The sequence below is a fragment of the Lithobates pipiens genome, unplaced genomic scaffold, assembly GCF_037356315.1.
Source record: "Lithobates pipiens isolate NorthernLeopardFrog02 unplaced genomic scaffold, aLitPip1_a1.2 Scaffold_18, whole genome shotgun sequence".
NCBI lineage: Eukaryota > Metazoa > Chordata > Amphibia > Anura > Ranidae > Lithobates > Lithobates pipiens.
In genome coordinates, this window is record NW_027507758.1 from 302,970,200 (window position 1) to 302,993,170 (window position 22,971).

At 41.3% G+C, this 22,971-nt stretch overlaps 1 protein-coding gene across 2 annotated transcripts in view; it reads right to left on the reverse strand.

Moving 5' to 3' along the window:
* The window catches only part of GRIK2 (glutamate ionotropic receptor kainate type subunit 2), a 984,426-nt gene that overhangs the window by 505,750 nt on the left and 455,705 nt on the right, over positions 1-22,971 (reverse strand). For both annotated transcript variants that reach the window (XM_077487191.1, XM_077487190.1), the window contains one exon: positions 3,634-3,815. In XM_077487191.1, the coding sequence (XP_077343317.1) occupies positions 3,634-3,815 (182 nt within the window). The remainder of the gene's footprint in view (positions 1-3,633; positions 3,816-22,971) is intronic.

Below are 22,971 nucleotides of genomic sequence, written 5' to 3' on the forward strand. Positions count from 1 at the left end.
TTTAATAGTCTGCAAAAAAATGACTTTCTTATACGCATAAACAAAAGCAAGCTTAACTTTACTGTTTGTCAAAAGGAAATGTGTTTTAGCATATGCTGCTATTATAGGACTGGGCTCCAAAGTCAGTGGATCTGATTTACTAGTAAAGTAAGTAAATTAACCAGAGCTGGAACAAATTGTTATTATACATGTGCATCAAAGGTTTGTATGTCCATGAACATAGATATAGCCATCCCTGAGCATATCACAATGTTCACTCTCCTGCAATATGCGGTAAGTCCCAACATGTTATCAGACTCTTATCTTGACATGTTAGTATAATGCAGTGATTCCCAACCCTGTCCTCAAGTACCCCCCAACAGACCATATTTTTGGAATCTCTCTTAGATAAAATTGCTGTCCAAAATACCAAGTCATTGACTCTGATTTAAAGCACCTGTGAAAGATAAAGGAAAACCTGAAACATAGCCTGTTGGGGGTACAGAGGACAGGATTGAGAACCACTGGTATAATGCACACCTTGCTGCCTTCCAAAGACTGGGGAAGTCCAAATGATCTGAAAGCGGAGAAGAGCAAAGAGGGCACATAGGCTTAGGGCATTATCCTCAATACATGTTTTTATTGAATAAAACAGAGGTGAATATATTCACAAATCAGTACTTGTGTCATAGCATTATCATAAAATCATCATAAAATCATCCTCTTAAGTCCATATGCGAAAGTCCATAACACTTGTAGTCACATCGACTTAAGCTGACGATTTTATGATAATGCTATGACACAAGTACTGGTTTTTGAGTCTATTTACCCCAATTTTATTCAATAAAAACATGTATTGAGGATACTGCACTAGGCCTACGTGTCCTCTGTGTTCTTCTATGCTTACAGTTCATAGCAATCATTGAACCAATTTAACAGGTCACACATTGATGGTTAATGGATAAGATGTTGTTTTAGTTTGCCATGCACATTGAACATCCAAATAATACTACTTTTTTGTGGCATGTGCACATCAAAATTCTTCTGAAAATAAATAATAATTAGAAAAAAAGTGGCTCAAAAATAAACAAAATCTGCATTTGCCAATCAAAATGGTGGATCATAAGGAAAAATTATATATGTGGTTATCTCTGAAATTGCCAGCATTTGAAACCTCATGAACCAGCTAGTGTTAAAACTTCTGCTCATGAACACAATGGGATCAATTTAATAAAGGCAAATAGACACTGCACTTTGCAAAGTTCAGTTCCTCCAGAGCTTAGTAAAAAAGTAGAAGCTCTGCTTACTTCCATCATAAAATCATGTGCAAGCAAAAATGCTGTTTGTTTTAAAAATGTTTTAATGTGATTGGGTATTCTTTGCAGAGGGAAGATTTACCTCATTTACTACGCTCTGGAGCAACTGCACTTTCAGAGTGCAACTTCATGTTGCAAAGTGCACTGCCTATTTGCCTTTAGTAAATCCAACCCAAAGATACCACATGTGCAGTACCTAGTAGTTCTCCACATATTAGTCATTTAGACTTTTTTGTTAGGAGTGTGCACTTGAACTGGTTTATTTGTAGATGGAATATACTTTTAACAAATGCTAACAGTAGCTGGAGGGAACCAAAATAATTTCAGAAGCATAACTGGCATACATTCAGACTCTATAGCTTACATTCTACAGCTGACAAAATGGTTTTGTTAATTCTGCATATATAAGCTGTATTGTAAGTACAGAGCAAATTCTATAAGTAAACGTTTTATTTTTTTCATGCACAACTGATGCATTAAAATACATGCAAACCTTTTAGCAAATCAGGTCCACTGCGGTAAAGCTTGTAGTCCTCAGTCGCATGGAGTACCGATCTAAACACCCATGCAATGGGAAGCCTTCACTCATGTAGAATGCACAGGTATTCCATGCAGGCAGTCTGTTCAAATCAATCACATCCAAGCATATCCCAAATTGTATATACATGTGGGTCTGATGCACATATCAGAACTCAGTCTGTCCACATTCTGAGCCACGCATCACATCCACATGGGTGTACAGTTGGGAGTGCACTTGAAGATCCATGAAGTTCTTTGCAACTAGCCGTTTGCCACTGATCTGAACAGGATTCCTGCATGGGACTGCATAGGACTGCATGGAACACCTGCGCATCCAGTTCTGGTGAAGACGGCACATGGTGCTAGTGATCGGTAGGCCTGTGCAAAAAAAAAAATATATTTTATGATGTTGATGGCATAAATAGGGTAATTTTACTAAAGTTTTAAAAATGTGCAATTAACATAAGAAATTATTATACTGTAAAATGGATATTTGCCAGCCGAATAACTAGAGTGAAGCTGTGTTCACTGTATATGTCCAATTATGTGCAAAAAAATTTTTGTATTACACTTGCCCTTTACTTCTCAAGTCCACTGTGTTCTTATTTTTTTGAGAATCCTGGCAGGAAGACTTACCAAATGTGCAAAGTTTGAATGTAGCAGGTGGACATATGCATGAAATCAGGTAGAGGTTGATTTAAGGGGCCATGATGATAAATCCTAAAACATTTACTCAAAACTGGCGCTGGAGCACTCAGAGTCTGGTGCAGTTGTGCATGGTAGCCAACTTCAGCTTGTTCAATTAGACTTTGACAATAAAACCTTGGTTTCTATGAAGAGCTGCATCAGATTTTGCACTCTCCAGTATTAGGAAATAAACCCCATTGGGGGATGTACTAAAACTGATGCCCACAGAGTCTGTTGCAGCTGTGCAGAGTAACCAATCAGCCTCTAGAATTTATTGTCAAAGCTTAATTGAACAAGCTGAAGTTGGACTCTAATTGGTTTATTATGCACAGCTGCACGATATTTTATGTGTTCCAGTTTTAATAAATCTCCTCTATTGGTTTTGGGTAACTGACTTACTGGCCCTACGTTACAAATTACTGTAGTCATAGTTCACATAGGGCTGTGCTCATTTGCTCAGAGCTGTCACAGTTGGGAATAGGAGGCCCTAAATGGGTGAAGCACATTTTTTCTGTAATGCAATACATTTAGGACAATGAAGGTAAAAGCAGAGAAGTGTAAAATATTTGAAATTTACTTTAAACTGTAAATTTTTAACAAGTACAAAAATATAAAATATCTGTAACAGCTCAGTTTGACAAATACTTTATCGCCTCATAAAGAGGCTCAACAGTCACAAAATGCTTTGAACTAAATCTGAAACAATATTTGCCTAAAACAGACTCAACACAAGTTAACTTTGGATGTGAGCTTTAAAAATTAGTGTTAGTGTCTAGAATTGTAAACTCTGTGACGCAACGCTCAATAGATATTAGTAACTTTTTTTGTTGGTTTATTTTTTATTCAGAAGTTTTGAGTGTACGGCAACATAAAAATAATGTGTTCAACTTACTAAACATGTGAATTAAGTTCAGGCAGATCAGCGAAGGATAATTAAATAAGAATACATTTATTTTGAAAATATTTGGGTATTTTAAATAAACACAGGCTTAGAAGAAAATAAGTAGATTATCCTTTTGGGAACAAATTTATACAAATTGTAGCTGTTCTAAATTAACCTTACTGATTATATCGTTTGATTTATTGTTCAAATGCTTAGATAGCAAACGTAAGCATGATATTCATCTTTTACCTGCTTAAGTATGCCAGCTGCCATATCATGACTACAGTCAAAGATAACATGAAATTCTTTGCCTCGCTTCATCTCTTTCAGCAGTGGTTTGGCATCCTTTGTGTCCATTGGTAATTGTCTGATTTTAAGTCTTAAGTTGTACCGTGATGGAGCTTTTATTAGCTCTTGTAATCGGATGAGACCTATAAGAGACAAAACCACTGTAAGCAAGGTGAAAATCTGCTGGGTAATTTTGCTTTGTGATTTACTCATACAAAACATATTAAACTCAATCACTTGTACCACACATATTCATACATGATATTATTTTTTCATTTTTTATTCAGCCAATCTAATCATATTTTTTTTAATCTGATGCACAACACCACAACAAAGCATAAAAACAACATGCTGCATTTAGAAACATTTCAGTACTAGTAATCCAACAAGAAGTACATCTTGGGTTTTAATTCATTAATCACTTCAAGACCAGACTCTTTCACCAGCTTCCTGCCAAGGCCAATATTATGTATTCAGCCATTATTCAGTTTTTGTCAATACATTTCCTAATAAATAATCATTCTTAATATATTTAGGGCCAAAAAAAAAACACAAATCAGTGTATACTATTTAATCTGTATGAAAGTTATATAATCTACAAACTATAGTAGGTTTATTTGAAAATTGATCAATCTTGATGTACTGAGGCCTCAATTCTGGAAGGCATAACATCATACGACAGTACAAATACCTCCAAAATTACTCTTTTTTTTGGAAAGTAGGCAGTCCAAAGTATTTAGTAAGAAGCATGGTGAGTTCATTTGTTAGATTGTAATTTTTTGTTACAATTTTTTTTTTGTCACAACTAAGAAATTATATTTTTTTTCACAAGTTATTTATCACACACAGCATAGGCATACATAGGAATACTTACAATTACACCCCAAAACACATTCTGCTATACCTTGAAAATTTTGGGGTACCATATGTGTAAGACTTTTTCACAGCCTAAATGCATAGAGGTGCCCAATCCAAGGTGTACCTTTCGCTTTCGCGAAGAATAAATTACACATCTATTTTTCCAACTACCTATCACATTTTGGAAAGAAAGTACCCAAAGACAAATTTTAAAAGGCAAGGTGAGTCTTTTGAAGACTTTTTTTTGTTACAAGCTTTTGGAAAATAAGCAAAGAAAATTAAAACTATTTTTTTACACAAAGTTGTCAATGTAATAAAATGTGTCTCACACACAGCATTGGCATACCTGGAATTACACTCCAAACCACATTCTGCTACTCCTTCCAAATATGGAAGGAAATGTGTGAGACTTTTTCACAGCCAAACCACATAGAAGGGCCCAAAATTCAAGGAGCACCATCATGCTTTCTATGAGCATAAATTATGCATCTAATTTTCTGACTACCTATCACATTTTTGGAGCACCAGGACAGTGGAAAAACTCACAAAATAAAACACCCCAAGATATTTTTAAGAGGCATGGTAAGTGTTTGGAAGACTTTATTTTTTTGCCACACGTTTTTGGAAAATGCAGAAAATACACTGTAATGGTCACCTCTGCATGAATGGTCAGAGAATATAGTATAGTGTAGTGTCACCTATCGAAGACCCCTTTCCTAAAAGATAAGCAAGCCTAGAACACTGGTACTGCCCCTTTGAATGTTATGCTTAGTGGCCAGGAAGTACAGGAGATGGAAGAAATGAAAAACAAAAGAGTTTATGTGGTTCCAGGAGTGCAGTTGTCTGCAGAGGATGGCTGGGACTGGTGCCTCACCAGTCAATCAGATTTGCAGATGAGTGAGGCCGCGTACACACGCGCGGACTGTTCGCCCAACTTTGTCCGTCCAACAGTTTCGGCAAACAGTCCGCTCAAACTTAGCATGGACGGACATGGCCACACACGACGGACGAACAGTTTGCTGAAACCGTGCGCGATGACGTGAACGGCACGTATGACGGGACGAAAAATACGACGTCCTATACACTGCATTATAGCTTTCGGCGTGGAAATCCTTTCTGAGCATGCGCGAGACTTAGTTGGCCGAACAAGCCTACACACGAGCGAACAGTCCGCTGAAACCTTGTTTCAGCGGACAGTTTTTCGGAATTTCCGTAAGACCTTGTTCGTCCAACTGTCCGCTGAAACTGTCCGCTGAAGCCCCACACACGAGCGGACTGTCCGCCCAAACACTGTTCAGCGGACAAGGTTGGGCGAACAGTCCGCCCGTGTGTACGCGGCCTCAGTTTAGGTGACAGACAGAGGGATGCTGTGACTGGTGTGGAAGTGAACAGCAATACTGTGACTGGTGTGGTAGTGATAAGGGATACTGTAACTCGTGTAGGTGTGAATAGAAACAATATGATTGGTGTGGTGGTAATCAGTGATGCTGTGACTGGTGCAGCAGTAATTAGGGACACAGACTGGTGTGATGGTGATTAGGGACACTGACTGACAACATTCATCTGGTGATAATGTACTGCTGTGGCGGTGATACTGACATACAGTGATATCAAAGCAGTCAGCCACTATACATGATCACCACCACAGCAGTACACTGTCACCATAGTGACACTGCATTTGCTCTGGTGACAGTATGTAAACAAGTATATATAATAAAAAAATATCCTTTTTTACATGTCACCATAGTGACATAGTTTACTCTGTTCAGCTGCATTCCTGCAGTCATTGAGTTGAGACTACTGTGATTGGCCCTGTACCATGTGATAACCGTGACCAATCATGTCTTGAATAAATGCCATTGTTTACTATTGTTACTGTGATCTTTGTAGTTGGTCACAGAGATCACAAGGAACAAATCCAATTACAGTGGAATATCTTTGATCTTCTGTGCCCGGTGGACACAGTAATCACAGATTGTGCTGCCACGCATAAGTGCCCAAAACAGGAAGACGTATATCCTCCCATAACGATGCTTGCCCTACCTAGCTGTTTATCAAACCGGCGGATTTCTGGCACTGTTCACGCGGTGGATATATGCGTTAACATTGTGAAGAACTTTCACCCATGAAACATCTATCATGGGGTACAGGACAGCCAATTGAGACATTTCAGCACATGGACAATTGGACATACCCCCTACCTTATAAATAGATCTGATCTGGCGGCCATTTTACATTCTGTCTTGTGTCAGTGTAGGGAAAGGACGCTGTGTGGAGCAGGGACAGTCAGTTTAATCACTAGCTATTACTATTAGGTCCACAAAAGTCCTTTTAAGGACTGGTATAGGTATACAGTATATAGGGTTATAATACACTTAGAATATACTTTCTTTCAAATATACAAAGTATATTATGGTGCACTGCTGACTGCTGTGCTGCTGAGTGCTGCCAGATTCTGCAGCTGTCTTTTGTCAGTGTAAGGAAAGGATGCTGTGTGGAGCAGGGACAGTCAGTTTAATCACTAGCTATTACTATTAGGTCCACAAAAGTCCTTTTAAGGACTGGTATAGGTGTACAGTATATATGGTTGTAATACACTTAGAATATACTTTCTTTCAAATATACAAAGTATATTATGGTGCAATGCTGACTGCTGTGTTGCTGACCGATACTGCAGGTGACTTTTGTCAGTGTAGGGAAAGGACGCTGTGTGGAGCAGGGACAGTCAGTTTAATAACTAGCTACTAGGTCCACAAAGGTACTTTTAAGGACTGATATAGGTGTACAGTATATAGGGTTCTACGCTTATAATATACTTTCTTTCAAATATAGAAAGTATATTATGGTGCACTGCTGACTGCTGTGCTGCTGAGTGCTGACCGATTCTGCAGCTGCCTTTTATCAGTGTAGGGACTGAGGGACAGTTTTGTGTTTTGGAGAGGGGGCGGTCTGCAAATCACTAGCTACTAGGTCCACAAAGGTCCTTCTAAGGACTGGTATAGGTGTACAGTATATAGGGTTGTACACGTATAATATACTTTCTTTCAAATATAGAAAGTATATTATGGTGCACTGCTGACTGCTGTGCTGCTGAGTGCTGACCGATTCTGCAGCTGTCTTTTATCAGTGTAGGGACTGAGGAACAGTTTGGTGTTTTGGAGCAGGGGCAGTCTGCAAATCACTAGCTACTAGGTCCACAAAGGTCCTTTTAAGGACTGGTATAGGTGTACAGTATATAGGGTTGTACACATATAATATACTTTCTTTCAAACATAGAAAGCATATTATAGTGCACTGCACTGCTGTGCTGCTGACAGATTCTGCAGCTGTCATTTCTCAGTGTAGGGAGGGACAGTTTGATGTTTGGAGCAGGGACAGTCTGCAATTCACTAGCTACTAGCTAGCTACTATTAGGTCCACAAAGGTCCTTTTAAGGACTGGTATAGGTGTACTATTTGGTGTGCAGTATATAGGGGTGTAATACACGTATAAAATACTTGCAAATATAGAAAGCATAGTATCGTGCATTTCCACTGTGCAGCATTGTGACTGCTGAGCGGTTCTGCAGCAATACTACAAAGAGTGACAAACGCAATTAAAAAAAGTATTATAACTGGTGTGATAGACCAGTGGTCCCCCAAAATGACAGATTGATGCGGGGTGTTATATACCTTCTTCCACATACATACTGTACTTCTCTAGAGACTTTTGTCACAGGGTCATTTAAAAAATGACAGGCAGAGGAAGAGGCAGGCCCTTCCGCAGCGGTGGTAGGGGTAGGGCAGGAGCAACAGGATTGAGCCAAAGTGGGAAATTGCAGAATGTGTGTTTGATTATGTCAAAGGATGCACCAGACTTGGTTGAGTGGCTCACTCAGCCTTACTCTTCTGCACCCTCCTCATCCTCTCGATCTGCACCCTCTTCACTCTCTACTGTGTGCACCCCCAAAGACACTACCACGACCACCACCATATACCCTCCGCTTGAGTCGCATGAATTATTTTCCAATGCATCAAAAGACATTGCCGATGTGCAGCCACTCTTGGCATTGGATCAGGAAGAGGAGGTAGCAACAACCGCCACTCAGCAGTCTGACAACAGTACCCAGATCAGCCCAAGGAGGAGGTTGGTCCCCGGTGTTGCTGCCTACTCCGAGATCTCTAATTATAGCGGTGGGGAAGGTGACGTCGATGATGACGTGTCTAGTGATGTCACGTGGGAGCCCACAAGAGATGAAGAGGAGGGGAGTTCAGAGGGAGATATGGACCAGCAGATAGGGAGGAGAAGCAGGCGGAACTTACATTGCACAGAAGGGACAAACCAGACTGCTAATGTATCAGGAGTGAGGCAGCAATCATGTACGGTCACATCTGGCGCACCCAGGACGCCGGCACATGGCTCCGCAGTGTGGAATTTTTTTTAACGTGTCCGCTGCTGACAATAGTGTTGCCATCTGCAATCTTTGCAGTCAATGCAAGTCGTGGTAAGCCCAACACTCACCTAGGGACGACCGCCTTAAGAAGGCACATGAGCTGCCATCACCGAGCCCAGTGGGAGCAACTGAACCCACAAAGTCACACTCCAGGCTCTCACCGTCCAGCCTCGTCTTCTATTTCTCCTTTCTCCTCACAATTGTCCTCCACTCCACCTTCCATCATGCCGTTCTCATGTTTTTCTGGAAAAAGACAGGCTTCCGTGGGCCAAATGTTCGAGCGTAAAAAAATGATGACGTCGGATAACCCTCTTGCCCAACAGTTGACGGCTGGCTTGTCAGAACTGATAGCCCGCCAACTACTGCCATATAAACTGGTGGACTCTGAGGCCTTTCGAAAATTTGTGGCCCTTGGAACACCACAATGGGAGGTCCCAGGAAGGAAGTATTTCTCACAGAAGGGCATCCTAGAGCTATATGGCCATGTTCAGTGGCAAGTGAATGTATCTCTGGCACACGGTGTCGGTGCCAAAATACATCTGACCACAGACACGTGGTCTAGCAAACACGGGCAGGGAAGGTATATCACTTTTACTGCCCACTGGGTGAACCTTCTGATGGTCGTCAAGCATGTAACCCGTGGCGCCCGTGTAGATTTGGTTTTACCACCACGGATTGCATGCAGGCCTGGCTCTTCTTCTCCTCCTCCTACTCCATCCTCCTCCCTCTCCTCCTCGGCTGACTCCTCCTTTTCCGCTGCTAGCGTCTCTTCCGCTGTGCCGTCCAAGATCCCTAGAACCTATTCGACATGCCAGGTGAGACGTTGCCATGCTGTGCTGGGTCTGTTGTGCCTGGAAGCCAAGAGCCACACTGGCCCTGCACTCCTTTCAGCTTTGCGTTCACAGGCAGATCAGTGGCTAACACCACTCAATTTGACATTTGGTAAGGTGGTGTGTTACAACAGTGCCAATCTTCTTAGCGCATTGAAACAGGGCGAAATTACACACGTGCCATGCATGGCACATGCCTTAAACTTGGGCATGCAGTGATTTGTTGTCAAATACCCTGGAGTCTAGGACATCTTGAGGCAGGCAAGGAAAATCTCGGCCCATTTCAGAAGATCTTACACGGCCATGGCTCATCTTGCTGACATTCAGCGGCGACCCAAACTGCCGGTCAGATGTCTTATTTGCGATTGCCCGACACGATGGAACTCAACCTTCTATATGCTTGATAGGCTGCTCCAGCAGAAATGTGAAGTTAACGACTACCTGTACAAACTCAGGACAGGTTCTGGGGAGCTTGGTTTTTTTCACCGCGCCAGTGGCTGCTCATGCGCGATGCATGCAGACTTCTGCTGCCATTTGATGAGATCACCAAACTGGTCAGTCACAGCCATGGCGCCATCAGTGACATCGTACCTTATGCCTTCTTTATGGAGCGTGCATTGCGTTGTGTCATTGATCAAGCCGTGGAGGAGCAGGAGTAGGAAGATGAGAAAGTCGCAATGCTGGATGAATTCCCGGGGGGGCTACTCTATCTGAGACAAGGCAACAACAGGAGTCTGAAGAGGAGGATGGTGCCGGGGCGGATGAGGAGGAGCAAGAAGAGCATGCTTTAAACATTTCTGGGATCCCTGTTGTTGTTTCATAGTTTCATAGTTAGCAAGGTTGAATAAAGACACCAGTCCATCCAGTTCAACCTGAGTGAGTGTCTACAATTGTCCCTATCCCTGTATATTGCACACTCACATCGGTCCCTACCCTCAAGAAGCCCACAATCCAAGGTCCCCATTCTTATACTAGGGCCAATTTTGGACAGAAGCCAATTAACCTACCTGCATGTCTTTGGAGTGTGGGAGGAAACCGGAGTATCCGGAGGAAACCCACGCAGGCACAGGGAGAACATGCAAACTCCAGGAAGGTAGTGTCGTGGTTGGGATTTGAACCAGCGACCCTTCTTACTGCTAGGTGAGAGTGCTAACCACTATGCCACTGTGCTGCCCATTGTGCGTGGATGGGGAGAGGAGAACGAGGAGGACGACATTATCCTGGATGATGAGCAGGAGCCAGGCCACCACACCGCTTCCAGTTTAGTGCAAATGGGAGCCTTCATGCTCCAGTGTTTTAACAGGGACCCCGTATAAAAAGCATAAAGGTCAAGGACCAGTACTGGGTGGCAAATGCGTAGACCAACAGGTGTCTGACTACATCGGGTTAACGGCCGATGTGCACGCTCTGAGAAGTGATGAACCCCTGAACTACTGGGTGGGCAGGCTTGACCTCTGGCCAGAGCTTGTCCAATTTGCATTGGAACTGTTGGCTTGCCCCTCGTCCAGTGTCCTGTCCGAAAGGACGTTCAGCGCAGAAGGGGGGATCGTGACCGATAAGCACACTCGCCTAGCTCACGACAGTGTTGACTACCTCACATTTATAAAAATGAATGAGGCATGGATCACGGAGGAATTCAACACATGTGACCAGTAGACCATGTATATGCATAACTCTATAAATGATTTATTTAATCTAGCACATGAACCTTTTTTCTACCTTGGGCTCACTTCCTTGTACAAAAAAAGCACACCGTACTATAAGCCCGTACCCTCCTGTTTGAAGAGTTTGAGCGGTGTCATATTTCTGTGTCCCGCAGCTGATGGTATCAGTGCTCTCTATCTCAGTGATGGTGTGGTGTCAGTGCTCTCTATCTCGGTGCTGGTGTCAGTGCTCTCTATCTCGGTGCTGGTGTGGTCTCAGTGCTCTCTATCACGGTGCTGGTGTCAGTGCCCTCACGGTGCTGGTGTCAGTGCTCTCTATCACGGTGCTGGTGTCACTGCTCTCTATCTCGGTGCTGGTGTCAGTGCTCTCTATCTCGGTGCTGGTGTCAGTGCTCTATATCTCGGTGCTGGTGTGGTCTCAGTGCTCTCTATCAAGGTGCTGGTGTCTGTGCTCAGTCTCTATCGAGGTGCTGGTTTCAGACAGGGAGGGAGATAGCAGCGGAGAAGCCAATCAGCAGGCAGTGCCAGCACCATGGCTGAGGATCAGCACTGGACTGGCACCTTCGGACCACCGCAGACCACCCAGCCCTTACCCCCTTTGCATAGGTGGGGGTAAGGGCTGGGCAGAGGGAGGGGCTCAAGCACAGGTTGGCACACTGGGACACTGGCACAGGACTGCGCTGCCCTGACTGTGGCACTGATCATCTCCTGCACCCCCTTCATAGCCTGGCCTGACCTTGCCTCTCCTCCATGGCCTTCATGCGCTCCCGAATTGTCAACATTTCACAGATAAAAAAAGAATGCTTGTCGTTGCCGATCCCAGATTCACTTAATACTTTTGTTATGTCAATGTCCATGTTGTGGGACTATGTGTGCACAGCTAGTAAGTATTCTGTGGCTGAAAATATGACCTGTAGGTTTTTAAGGTTCACCTGCCATTAAATTCAACAGGATCCGCGTTCGCGGTTCACATTCGCGAAACGTCCCGTCGGAAGTTTGTCCATCACTAATGGCAAACCATGCAATATAAATGTGCACAGACACACTTCAGAGGGTGGTCTGGTTTTCTAATGTGTCCAATGGCTTGTTCACCCGGAAAGCTGGAAATATCAAATATCCATTTGCTAGTGATATGGTAAAACATAATAAAGTTATTTTCTATAAGTCACTAACATACAAGTTTATATGCAGGCAATATTCAGATAAATTCACTTTAAGGTATATTAAATATATAAATGTAATGAATAATCTCTTATTTTTGACGTTTATAAAAAAATGCTGCTATAAAAAAGTCTGTAAGGAGACATGATGTAAGCAGCTGTCTAATATTGACCCAACACCATATGGAAGCTTTCTTTCTTCCTTCCTTCATGTTTCATTTATATTATCCCCTTCTGCAGAGTAATTAAAAAATATTTAGGCTTAGAAACCATATGCATTTTATAATAATTTATTGACACCTCAAAAGTAAATGTTGTATGAATGTATCATAGGGTCATGTCCAAGTATAAAACCAGCTGCTGAAAATGGTAATAAAAGTTCTACAAACTGATTTAATTCTCTCTCTTATATCACACTCTTTTTTTCAAATGGATAGTATTTCTTTTTGTGCTCAGGAGACAGAATACTACATATTTATTCTAGTTAAATCTTTGATGTGAAATGTGATACACTGTTCCTTATCTCAGTAGCAACTAATCATCCTGTAACTGTTGAAGCAGGTTTTGTAGATTTTGTGAACTGCTATGGCCTCATACATGCTAGGTGAGATAGATAAGGCAGCAGAAGCTGCCATGACTATAGTTACACCATTGGCTTCCATTATTAACAATGTTACTCTTCCAATAGAGGATATTATTATTTTACTTAAGGATATAAATGCTGTGAAGCACTAACTGTCAAGATTGAGGCTGGTGTATATTTGTCACCTAGGTTTTTCATCTCCATATGGGGAGGAACTTCAGGGTCTGCACCTGACATGGAGAAACAAACGTATTGTTTTCTCAGATCTTAATAGGTTCTGTTTTGGATCCTGGAGACTTTGTAGAGCTTTGGGTAGGAAAGGCCTCCATTCCTAGTTTCACATAATACTTGGCAGCATGACCTAATTAGTCTAATTTGTATACAGGCCTTTTTATATGTGAGTTGACTGACATACAACAAGAAAAAAGAGGGAAAACCAGCCTTGTGCATTACCACAAGTTAACATTTATTATAAAAAACAAGCTTCCATATGTTCACAAAGGATGGAAAGTTTCAGGCACAAATACACAATCTAGTGCAGTTTCCCAAACTATGCCCATCACAGAGCTTAAGTGTTTGACTCTCTTCATCAGAGCTACTGAGCTGACTGATGCACAAGGCTCTCTCTCTCCCTTACTCTCTCTGTTGGGAGCTCCTGCTGCTGGTTGATAAGCCTGACTGCTGACAGTACACTAAAAAAGTACAAAAGTAATAATCCTGTAACTGATGAAGCAAGTTTTGAAATTTTATGAAATGCTATGGCCTCATACATTACATGCTGGGTGTCAAAAACACAACTTTTAAGGGAGTTTTTTCTGTCTCTGAACAACTCTCTACATTCTTGCACACATAGGCATTTACTGGCAGTTAAGGGCAGGGAAAGAAAAAGTGCTGGCGCATTCAGGAACCAAGCATTTTGCAGCAAAAAATGTCTGATGAGCCTAAATTCATGTAAACGCATCCAAACTTGCTTAAGCACTAGATGCATTTATTGACTGAGCGTTCATTTGTTCTAATAGCCATAATAAATTGATATTCTGGCCTGTGAAATGAATGTCCAGACTCTTGACACAGCTCATATTTGCAAAACGTGGCTTTGGGCAAATTTTTACTCTTTTTCATCCCTGGAGCAAAGGTATCCAGAGGAGGAAAAAAATGGCCTCTGGCCTAAATATTCAGAGTAAAAAAAAAAAGCACTTATCTTTGTCCTTGTCTCACAGGCAGTATTATTCATAATAGTTGTTTGAACAATAGCCACACGCTTAGATTTTGCCTAATAAAATTTTTTTACTGTGAAAATACATGTATGCTGATAAAGCTCAGGGGCATTTAACCTGTGAGTGCTTATTCAATAAGCATAGCTATGAGTAGGCTGTGCACAGTTATGCCCCGTACACATGATTGGACTTTCTGACAACAAAACCGGGGATTTTTGTTCAAAGGATGTTTGCTCCAACTTGTCTTCCATACACACGGTCACACAAATGCTGGCCAACAATTACAAACGTAATACAAGACGTACGTGATATCTCCATTACGAGCGCTAGTTTTACAAGACCAAATGCTTCTGCTCATACTTAATTCTGAGCATGCATGAACTTTTGTCTGACAGACATGTGTATACACAATCTGAAAGTCTGTCAACAAACATTTGTTGGCGGAAAATTTGAGAACCCGATAGCCAACATTTGTTGGTGGAAAGTCTGACAGCAAATGTTCGATGGAGCATACACACAGTCGGACTTTCCACCATCATGTGTACGGGGCAGAAAACTGATTCCTAACAAATCAGACTGCTTAACTTACAGATCCTTGATCTGCTTTCACCGGCCAGCTGCAAACCCAAAAGTGTTCAATGCTGAGTGCTTTCTGGTTCCCCCCTCAAAGATTTTCCACCACCAGCCACTTTTCCCGAAAGTCCAAAGACCTGCAGGAGAGTCCTCTAACCATGTGGCGGTTCAGTTGGGGGGGGGGGTGCACATAACCATATTTGCCATATTACCCAATATTTAAGGCACCTTCAACATGTAAGAACCTAATATTGGTGGCCAATGCCTTGTTATATCTGATGATAGTCACATCATTAAGCTAAACTTTATTAGTCAAGTACAGTGTTCCTCAGGGCTCAATCTTGGATCCCTTACTTTTTAGCATTTACATGTTTCATCTTGGCCAACTGCTGGAAGACAATATTGAATATTAATTTGCTATTGTCACAAGTGGGTGGGTTCGGAGTGTAATGCTCTGCTCCTTGAGCCTAACCCTTTTCAAGCCAATTAGAGCCTCAGGCTCTAATCATGTGGCAGAAAAAAAAACTCATACAAATGTATGAGTCTGGCGCCCTGCAGGGCTAATGGACTGGTCATTCCTGGTAATACTCCTTTCACATGGAGCAGACTGCTCAGTGGGGGGGGGATCTGTCTGCTGATCCCCGCTGAGCAGGAGGATGACAGGTCCATGTCCATTCAACTGATGCAGAGCGGGCATGGCTGTTCCCTATGGGGCGGTCGGATGGAAACAGACCACCTGTCCAGTTCCATCAGATACCATCTAATCCGATCTGTAGATGGATGGGGAGTGGAATCCCCAAAAATGAATCCCCATTCATCTGTTTTTAGCAGACTGGATTGGATGCAGGTGGGTGTAATTGGGCACATGACCATTTACATCAGCCTCTCCATAGAGAACAATGGGTGGTCCGATTGGGTCTGCCTATAAAATGGACAGGCAGAGCCAATCCGTATATTTGTGTGAAAGGGGCCTAAGGCCTTGTTCACACAGGGCATACACAGTGTACCTTTACAGGAATGTACAAGTGTTCTGTGGATCTCTCTGCAGGCAGTCCCATTGATGTAATTTGGGATGTAATTTGGGATGTAGCACCTGCTTGAATAGAGCCATTGCTCCCAATTTGACATCCATGTAGGTCCGCATGCATGTCCCTGAGCTCACACTGTCTGTGTTCAGGGTCATGTAAACACACCCACACAAATGTCAGATTGGGAACAGCAGCTATGCCTATGCAGCCGTTGCATTTCAGTTGACATAAATGGTACTGCCTGTACGGGGTGCATCTCTGTGAGGGTAAACATGGCCCCCAAGGACATAGATTTTAATTTGCCACATGTGAACAATGCTTTAGTATAAATTTAGCAGGAATTTTGTGAGTTAGGTTGTGTTTATGTGCAATATTAATGATTTTAGTGTATTTTTAGATGAACATTTGCACAATTATTGTGGGGCCCAAAAAATCAGTAGCACTTTTTTTTTTAATTCTACATATCATGTGCTTTTAGAAAATGTATATTATGAGGGGCCTTTTCAAATTCTGAAATCTGTAAGTCAAAAATGAAAACCTCCTGATTTAATGGGAAATTTTTGGGTACGTTAGATTTTCACCATTTTGCAAAAAGGTGCAATTTAAAATTTACAAATAGTTGTTATTTATTATCTCCATACAGATTAAGCTTTTATATTTAGTAGAGATTTAGCAGGAATTTTGTAAAACTAGCTGTGTTTTTATCTGCTAATAATAGTTTTAGTGTATTTTTTGTGAATATATTGGTTTGAAAAACAAAAAAATCAGTAGCACCTTATTTTTATTTCTAGAGGTCATATCCTTTTAGAAAATATGGTTTTGGGAGTCTTTCACAAATTCTGAAGGCTGTAAGGGAAAAATTAAAACCTTCAGATTTTTAGAGAAATTTGGATATTTACATTGTTGCGTATGTTCGATTTTCACCATTTTGCAAAAAGGTGCAATGTAAAAGTTACAAATATTTGTTATTTATTAACTCAATACAGGTTAGGCTTTTATATTTAGTAGGAATTTTGTAAAAGTTGCTGTTTTTATCTGCTAATAATGGTTTTAGCGTATTTTCCGCAAATATATTGGTTTGATAAACATTTGCGCAAATACTGCGGGGTCTAAAAAATCAGTAGACCTTCTTTTTATTCTACTGATCACGTGCTTTCAGAAAATATATGTTTTGAGGGGATCTTTCACTAATACTGAAAGCTATAAGTGAAAAATAACAAAGCAAAGGAAAAATTTGCAAAAATGGTCTGGCTCCCTGAGTGTACAAAATGAAGCAAAGGGCCTGGCAGCGAAAGGAATAATTGTCTTTCACAAACTCTGAAAGCTATAAGTGAAAAATAAAAAAGCAAAGGAAAAATTGCAAAAATGGTCTGGCCACTTGAGTGTACAAAATGAAGCACAGGGCCTGGCAGCGAAAGGATTAATTATCCCCTTTTCCTTTATGTTATGTTATCCTGTGGATTTCTTGTGTTTTCTTTGTAAAGTGCTTTGAGAAGCCACCTTTAAAGGTGCTATATAAAATAAAGTTTATTATTATTGCATAAGTCGTCTGTTTGTATTGGGAAACCTATTAGAACTCATTAGGGGGGCACTTGTTAGTCAGGAACTGAAATTAGGTTAAGTAGTGGCTGGCAGAGGAGAGGTTTTGTGTGAATTATATTGTGAATCTGCTGTACAATATCTATATAGTTAGTTAGGAGAGGTGACCTAGGGTGACAGAGATCACAAATACAGCTGTGGGCAGTGGCATTATTAATTTTACTGCCAGGTGATTCTGTATAACAATAAGGCTAAAATGTAGTCAAAGAAATACATCAAAGTTTAAAGTGGATCTGTATTATGAATTATATTTCTGTTCACCAAAGCAAGCATTCAAAGTTTTTTGAAATGCAATGAGCTAAAAGTGTGAAACCAAGTTATTATGCCTATCAAATTATAAGCAAAGTTGGCCGTTGTTTTCCCTTATGTGAGAATGCTGAGTGAAACATTTCTTCACTTTAAAAAAAAAGGAAATTGGCTTCAGGGTCTGAGAGTGTCTAATCAATGAAGCAATAAGATTTTATTTGCACAAACTAAAAATGTACTTCTCCAAGAAGATTATATTTCGTCTGAAGTGTCTAACTGAAATTATTTTATCTAAAATCATAAAATGATATTCTTGGATAAGTTTAATTAGTTGTTTTCCTATTTTTCTGAAAAAGAAATTAGATGAGGATTCCCTGACAAACAATTCATAATCAATATGTGCTATTTGTGACTGACAGGATAATCCTATTCAGGAAGAGTATGCAAAATGTTATACATCATATATGCATTCTGAAACAGCACATTTCATGAACAACATATGATTAAAATTGCATTTTGCAGTGGAACCTGATGGTTCATATAGCAAGTATAGGCCAAAGACACAAATGTGGGACTAATTATGATCCCCCAGTTCTTTCCTTTGTGATTTTAAGTAGGGATGGTCCCGATGTTCGTGTCGAATGTAAGTTTGACATTTGACATTTTATCGCAGCAGAACTGAACATATGGGGTGTTCACTGCGATTTTGAGATTCTGTGAGATCTCAGTGCATTGACGGCTGCTGGCCAAAGAATACACCTGACCTGCATGCTTTGGCCAATCACAGCACGATCTGATGCGAGAGCCATGATTGGCCAAAGATAGGGTTCCTTTGGCCAACCGTGGCTCAGGGGGCCCCACACTATATAAGGCTGCTAACGTGACGGCCGTATGTAGTGTGATAACGTGCAGATTGGATTGAGAGAACTTGAGGTAGATTAGGCAGGTTAGTTAGTGGCATGCAGGTGGTTTCGTATAAATATATATATATATATATATATATATATATATGTGTGTATATATATATATATATATATATATATATATATATATATATATATATATATATATATATATATATATATATATATATATATATATATATATATATATATGTATATATATATATATATAAACACAGTGCAGGCAGTGTCGTATATATACAGTATCTCACAAAAGTGAGTATAACCATTTCTATAAATATTTTATTATGTATTTTCATGTGACAACACTAAAGAAATGACACTTTGCTACAACGTAAAGTAGTGAGTGTACAGCTTGTATGATAGTGTAAATTTGCTGACCCCTCAAAACAACTCAACACACAACCATTAATGTCTAAACTGCTGGCAACAAAGGTGAGAACATCCCTAAGTGAAAATGTCCAAATTGATCCCAAAGTGTCAATATTTTATGTGACCACCATTAATTTCCAACACTGCCTTAACCCTCTTGGGCATGGAGTTCACCAGAGCTTGACAGGTTGCTACTGGAGTCCTCTTCCACTCCATGACGACATCACAGAGCTGGTGGATGTTAGAGACCTTGCACTCCTACACCTTCCAGTTGAGGATGCCCCACAGATACTCAATAGGGTTTAGGTCTGGAGACATGCTTGGTCAGTCCATCACCTTTACCCTCAGCTTCTTTATCAAGGCAGTGGTCACCTTGGAGGTGTGGCCCAGTCTCTGAAGGGAGGGCACAATGCTCTGCTTCAGTATGTCACAGTACATGTTGGCATTCATGGTTCCCTCAATGAACTGTAGCTCCTCAGTGCCAGCAGCACTCATACACACCCAGACCATGAAACTCCCACCACCATGCTTGACTGTAGGTAAGACACACTTGTTTTTGTACTCCTCACCTGGTTGTTGGCACACATGCTTGACACCATCTAAACCAAATAAGTTTATCTTGGTCTCATCAGGAGACAGGACATGGTTCTAGTAATCCATGTCCTTAGTGTGCTTATCTTCAGCAAACTGTTTGCAGGCTTTCTTGTGCATCATCTTTAGAAGAGGCTTCCTTCTGGGGCGACAGCCATTTTGATGCAGTGTGTGGTATATGGTCTGAACACTGACAGGCTGAACCCCCACCCCGTCAACCTCTGCAGCAATGCTGGCAGCACTCATATGTCTATTTCCTAAAGACAACCTCTGGATATGATGCTGAGCACATGCACTCAACTTCTATGGTCGACCATGGTGAGGCCTGTTCTGAGTGGAACCTGTCCAGTTAAACCGCTGTATGGTCTTGGCCACCATGCTGCAGCTCAGTTTCAGGGTCTTGGCAATCTTCTTATAGCCTAGGCCATCTTTATGTAGAGCAACAATGCTTTTTTCCAGATCTTCAAAAAATTCTTTGCCTTGAGGTGCCATGTTGAACTTCCAGTGACCAGTATGAGAGAGTGAGAGCGATAACACCAAATTTAACATGCCTGTTTCCCATTCACACCTGAGACCTTGTAACACAAACTAGTCACATGACAACGGGGAGGGAAAATGACTAATTGGGCCAAATTTGGACATTTTTACTTAGGGGTGTATTTACTTTTGTTGCCAGTGGTTTAGACATTAATGGCTGTGTGTTGAGTTATTTTGAGGGGACAGTGAATTTACACTGTTCTACAAGCTGTACACTCACTTTGCTATACATATACACACAGTGTAGTAAGTGTAAAGTATATTATACAGTGTATTGAAGTGGTTAAGGGGAACCCTGTGACAGAATAAAAAAAAATTGCATGGGGGCCCTTTGGGTCTGGCATCAATTTTAACGGGCATTCCATGCCAATATTTAAAAAAGAAACTTGCGCGGGGTCCTCCCAAAATCCATACCAGGGGGCAAGGACAAGAGCCTCTTCCCGACAACCTGTCTATTGGTTGTCTGGGTCTGCGGGTCTGGAAGCCCCCTTTAACAAGAGGGCCTGCAGATCCTGCCACCCCATGTAAATGGTTATCGGTACATTGTACCCCTACCCATTCACCAAAAAAAGTGTCAAAAAGTAAAAACCACAACTCCTTTATTAACCACTTTGATACAGGGCACTTTCCCCCTTTCCTGCCCAAGCCAATTTTCAGCTTTCAGCACTGTCATATTTTAAATGACAATTGCACGGTCATGCAACTCTGCACTCTGCATACTAAATTTGTATCTTTGTTCCCTCAAATAGAGCTTTCTTTTGATGGTATTTGATCACCATTGGGAGGTTTTATTTTTTGCTAAACAAATAAAAAAAGACAAAAAATGTGAAAAAAGTTTTTCTTTGTTTCTGTTACATTACAACATTTTGTAAATAAGTAAGTTTTCTCCTTTACTGATGAACACTAATGAGGCTGCACTGAAGAGCAATGATAAGGCAGCACTGTTGGGCACTGATGAGGTAGCACCAATGAGTAGAGATGAGCCGAACACCCCCCCGGACCACAAATTCGTACAAATTTTAGAACCCCATTAAAGTCTATGGGACTCAAACGTTCAAAATCAAAAGTGCTCATATTAAAGGCTAATATGCAAGTTATTAACCTAAAAAGGGTTTGGGGACCCGGCTCTGCCCCAGGGGACATGTAGCAATGCAAAAAAAAATGTAAAAACGTTTTTTTCGGGAGCACTGATTTTAGTGACGCTTAGTGGAAAAAAGTGAAATATTCCTTTAAATATCGTGACTGGGGGTGTCTAGTATGCCTGTGAAGTGCCACGTGTTTCCCGTGTTTAGAACAGTCCCTGCACAAAATGACATTTCTAATGGAAAAAAAGTCATTTAAAACTGCTTGTGGTTTTAATGTAATGTCTGGTTACGGCAATACGGATGAAAATCATTGAGAAAAATGGCATGAGTAGCCCCCCTGCCCATTACCAGCCCCTTTGGATATTGTACAGATATTAAGGGGAACCCCGTACCTGAATTAAAAAAAGGAAAGGCGTGGGGCCCCCAGGCCCTATATACTCAGAACAGCAGTATACAGGCGGTGCAAACAAGACAGGGACTGTGTAGGTTTGTTGTGTTAAGTAGAATCTGTTTGTAATTTTGAACTGGTACATTTTTAAAGTGTAGCTCCAGTCAAAAAATCTATTTTTAAGCTTTTTGGAAAACATAGTGAAGGGTTATCATCCCTGTATAATTTTTTTGCTGTCTGTCTTTTTTTCACCTCACTTCCTGTTGTCTCCTTCCATTTGCAAGTAGGAGACATTTGTAAGTTGGATGTTTGAAAGTAGGGGCCTGCCCTATATGCTCTTCAGAAATGGGGGCCTAAGGTGTTGGTGTTGCCACAACACTGTAAGCCCTTAAAGTGACTCTTGGTGGGTGCTGGAACGCCCTGCTGTGAACTATTATATCAAGAATTGTAATTACATGCCATTGTTGAACAGTGGTAAAAAAAATTGGGCCTTTGGTGGTGGTGGTGGTGCTGGTGCCACAACACTGTAAGTCCTCACAGTTACTCTCGGTGGGCACTGTAATGGGCACTGCTGTGAAATATTATATCAAAAATTGTAATTACAGTGCCACAACACTGCAACCTCTCCCAGATACTCTAGTTGGAGTGCAGGAATGAGCCCTGCTGCAAAGCATTGCATCAAAAATTGTATTACATTCCCCTGTACAACAGGGGCTGAAAAATTGGACCTTAAGCATTGGTGCTGGTGCCACGACACTGCAACCTCTCACACATACTCTAGTTGGAGTGCAGGAATGAATCCTACTGCAAAGTATAAAAAATTGTAATTACATGCCCCTGTTAAAAGGGCTGAAAAATTGGGACTTAGCCACTGGTGGTGGCACCCAGAACCAAAAATTGTCTTCCAAGCTATCAGCAGGATCATTGAGGAGGAAGAGGATAGTCAGTCAACATAACAGGACAGTCAGCATCAGCATAGGCAGCCGTGAAGGGATCTGACATTTCAAAAAAAGTTATTCGGTTACATCAGCTTCAGGTGCTTGGTAGCTGGTGGTGATCCAAGACTGATTCATCTTTATGAAGGTCAGTTGATCAATCGAGTCGGTGGATAGGTGCACCCTGTGATCGGTTACAAAGCCTCCAGCAGCACTGAATGTGCATTCCGAAAGAACACTGGATGCAGGACAGACGAGTAGCTCAATTGCATACTGTG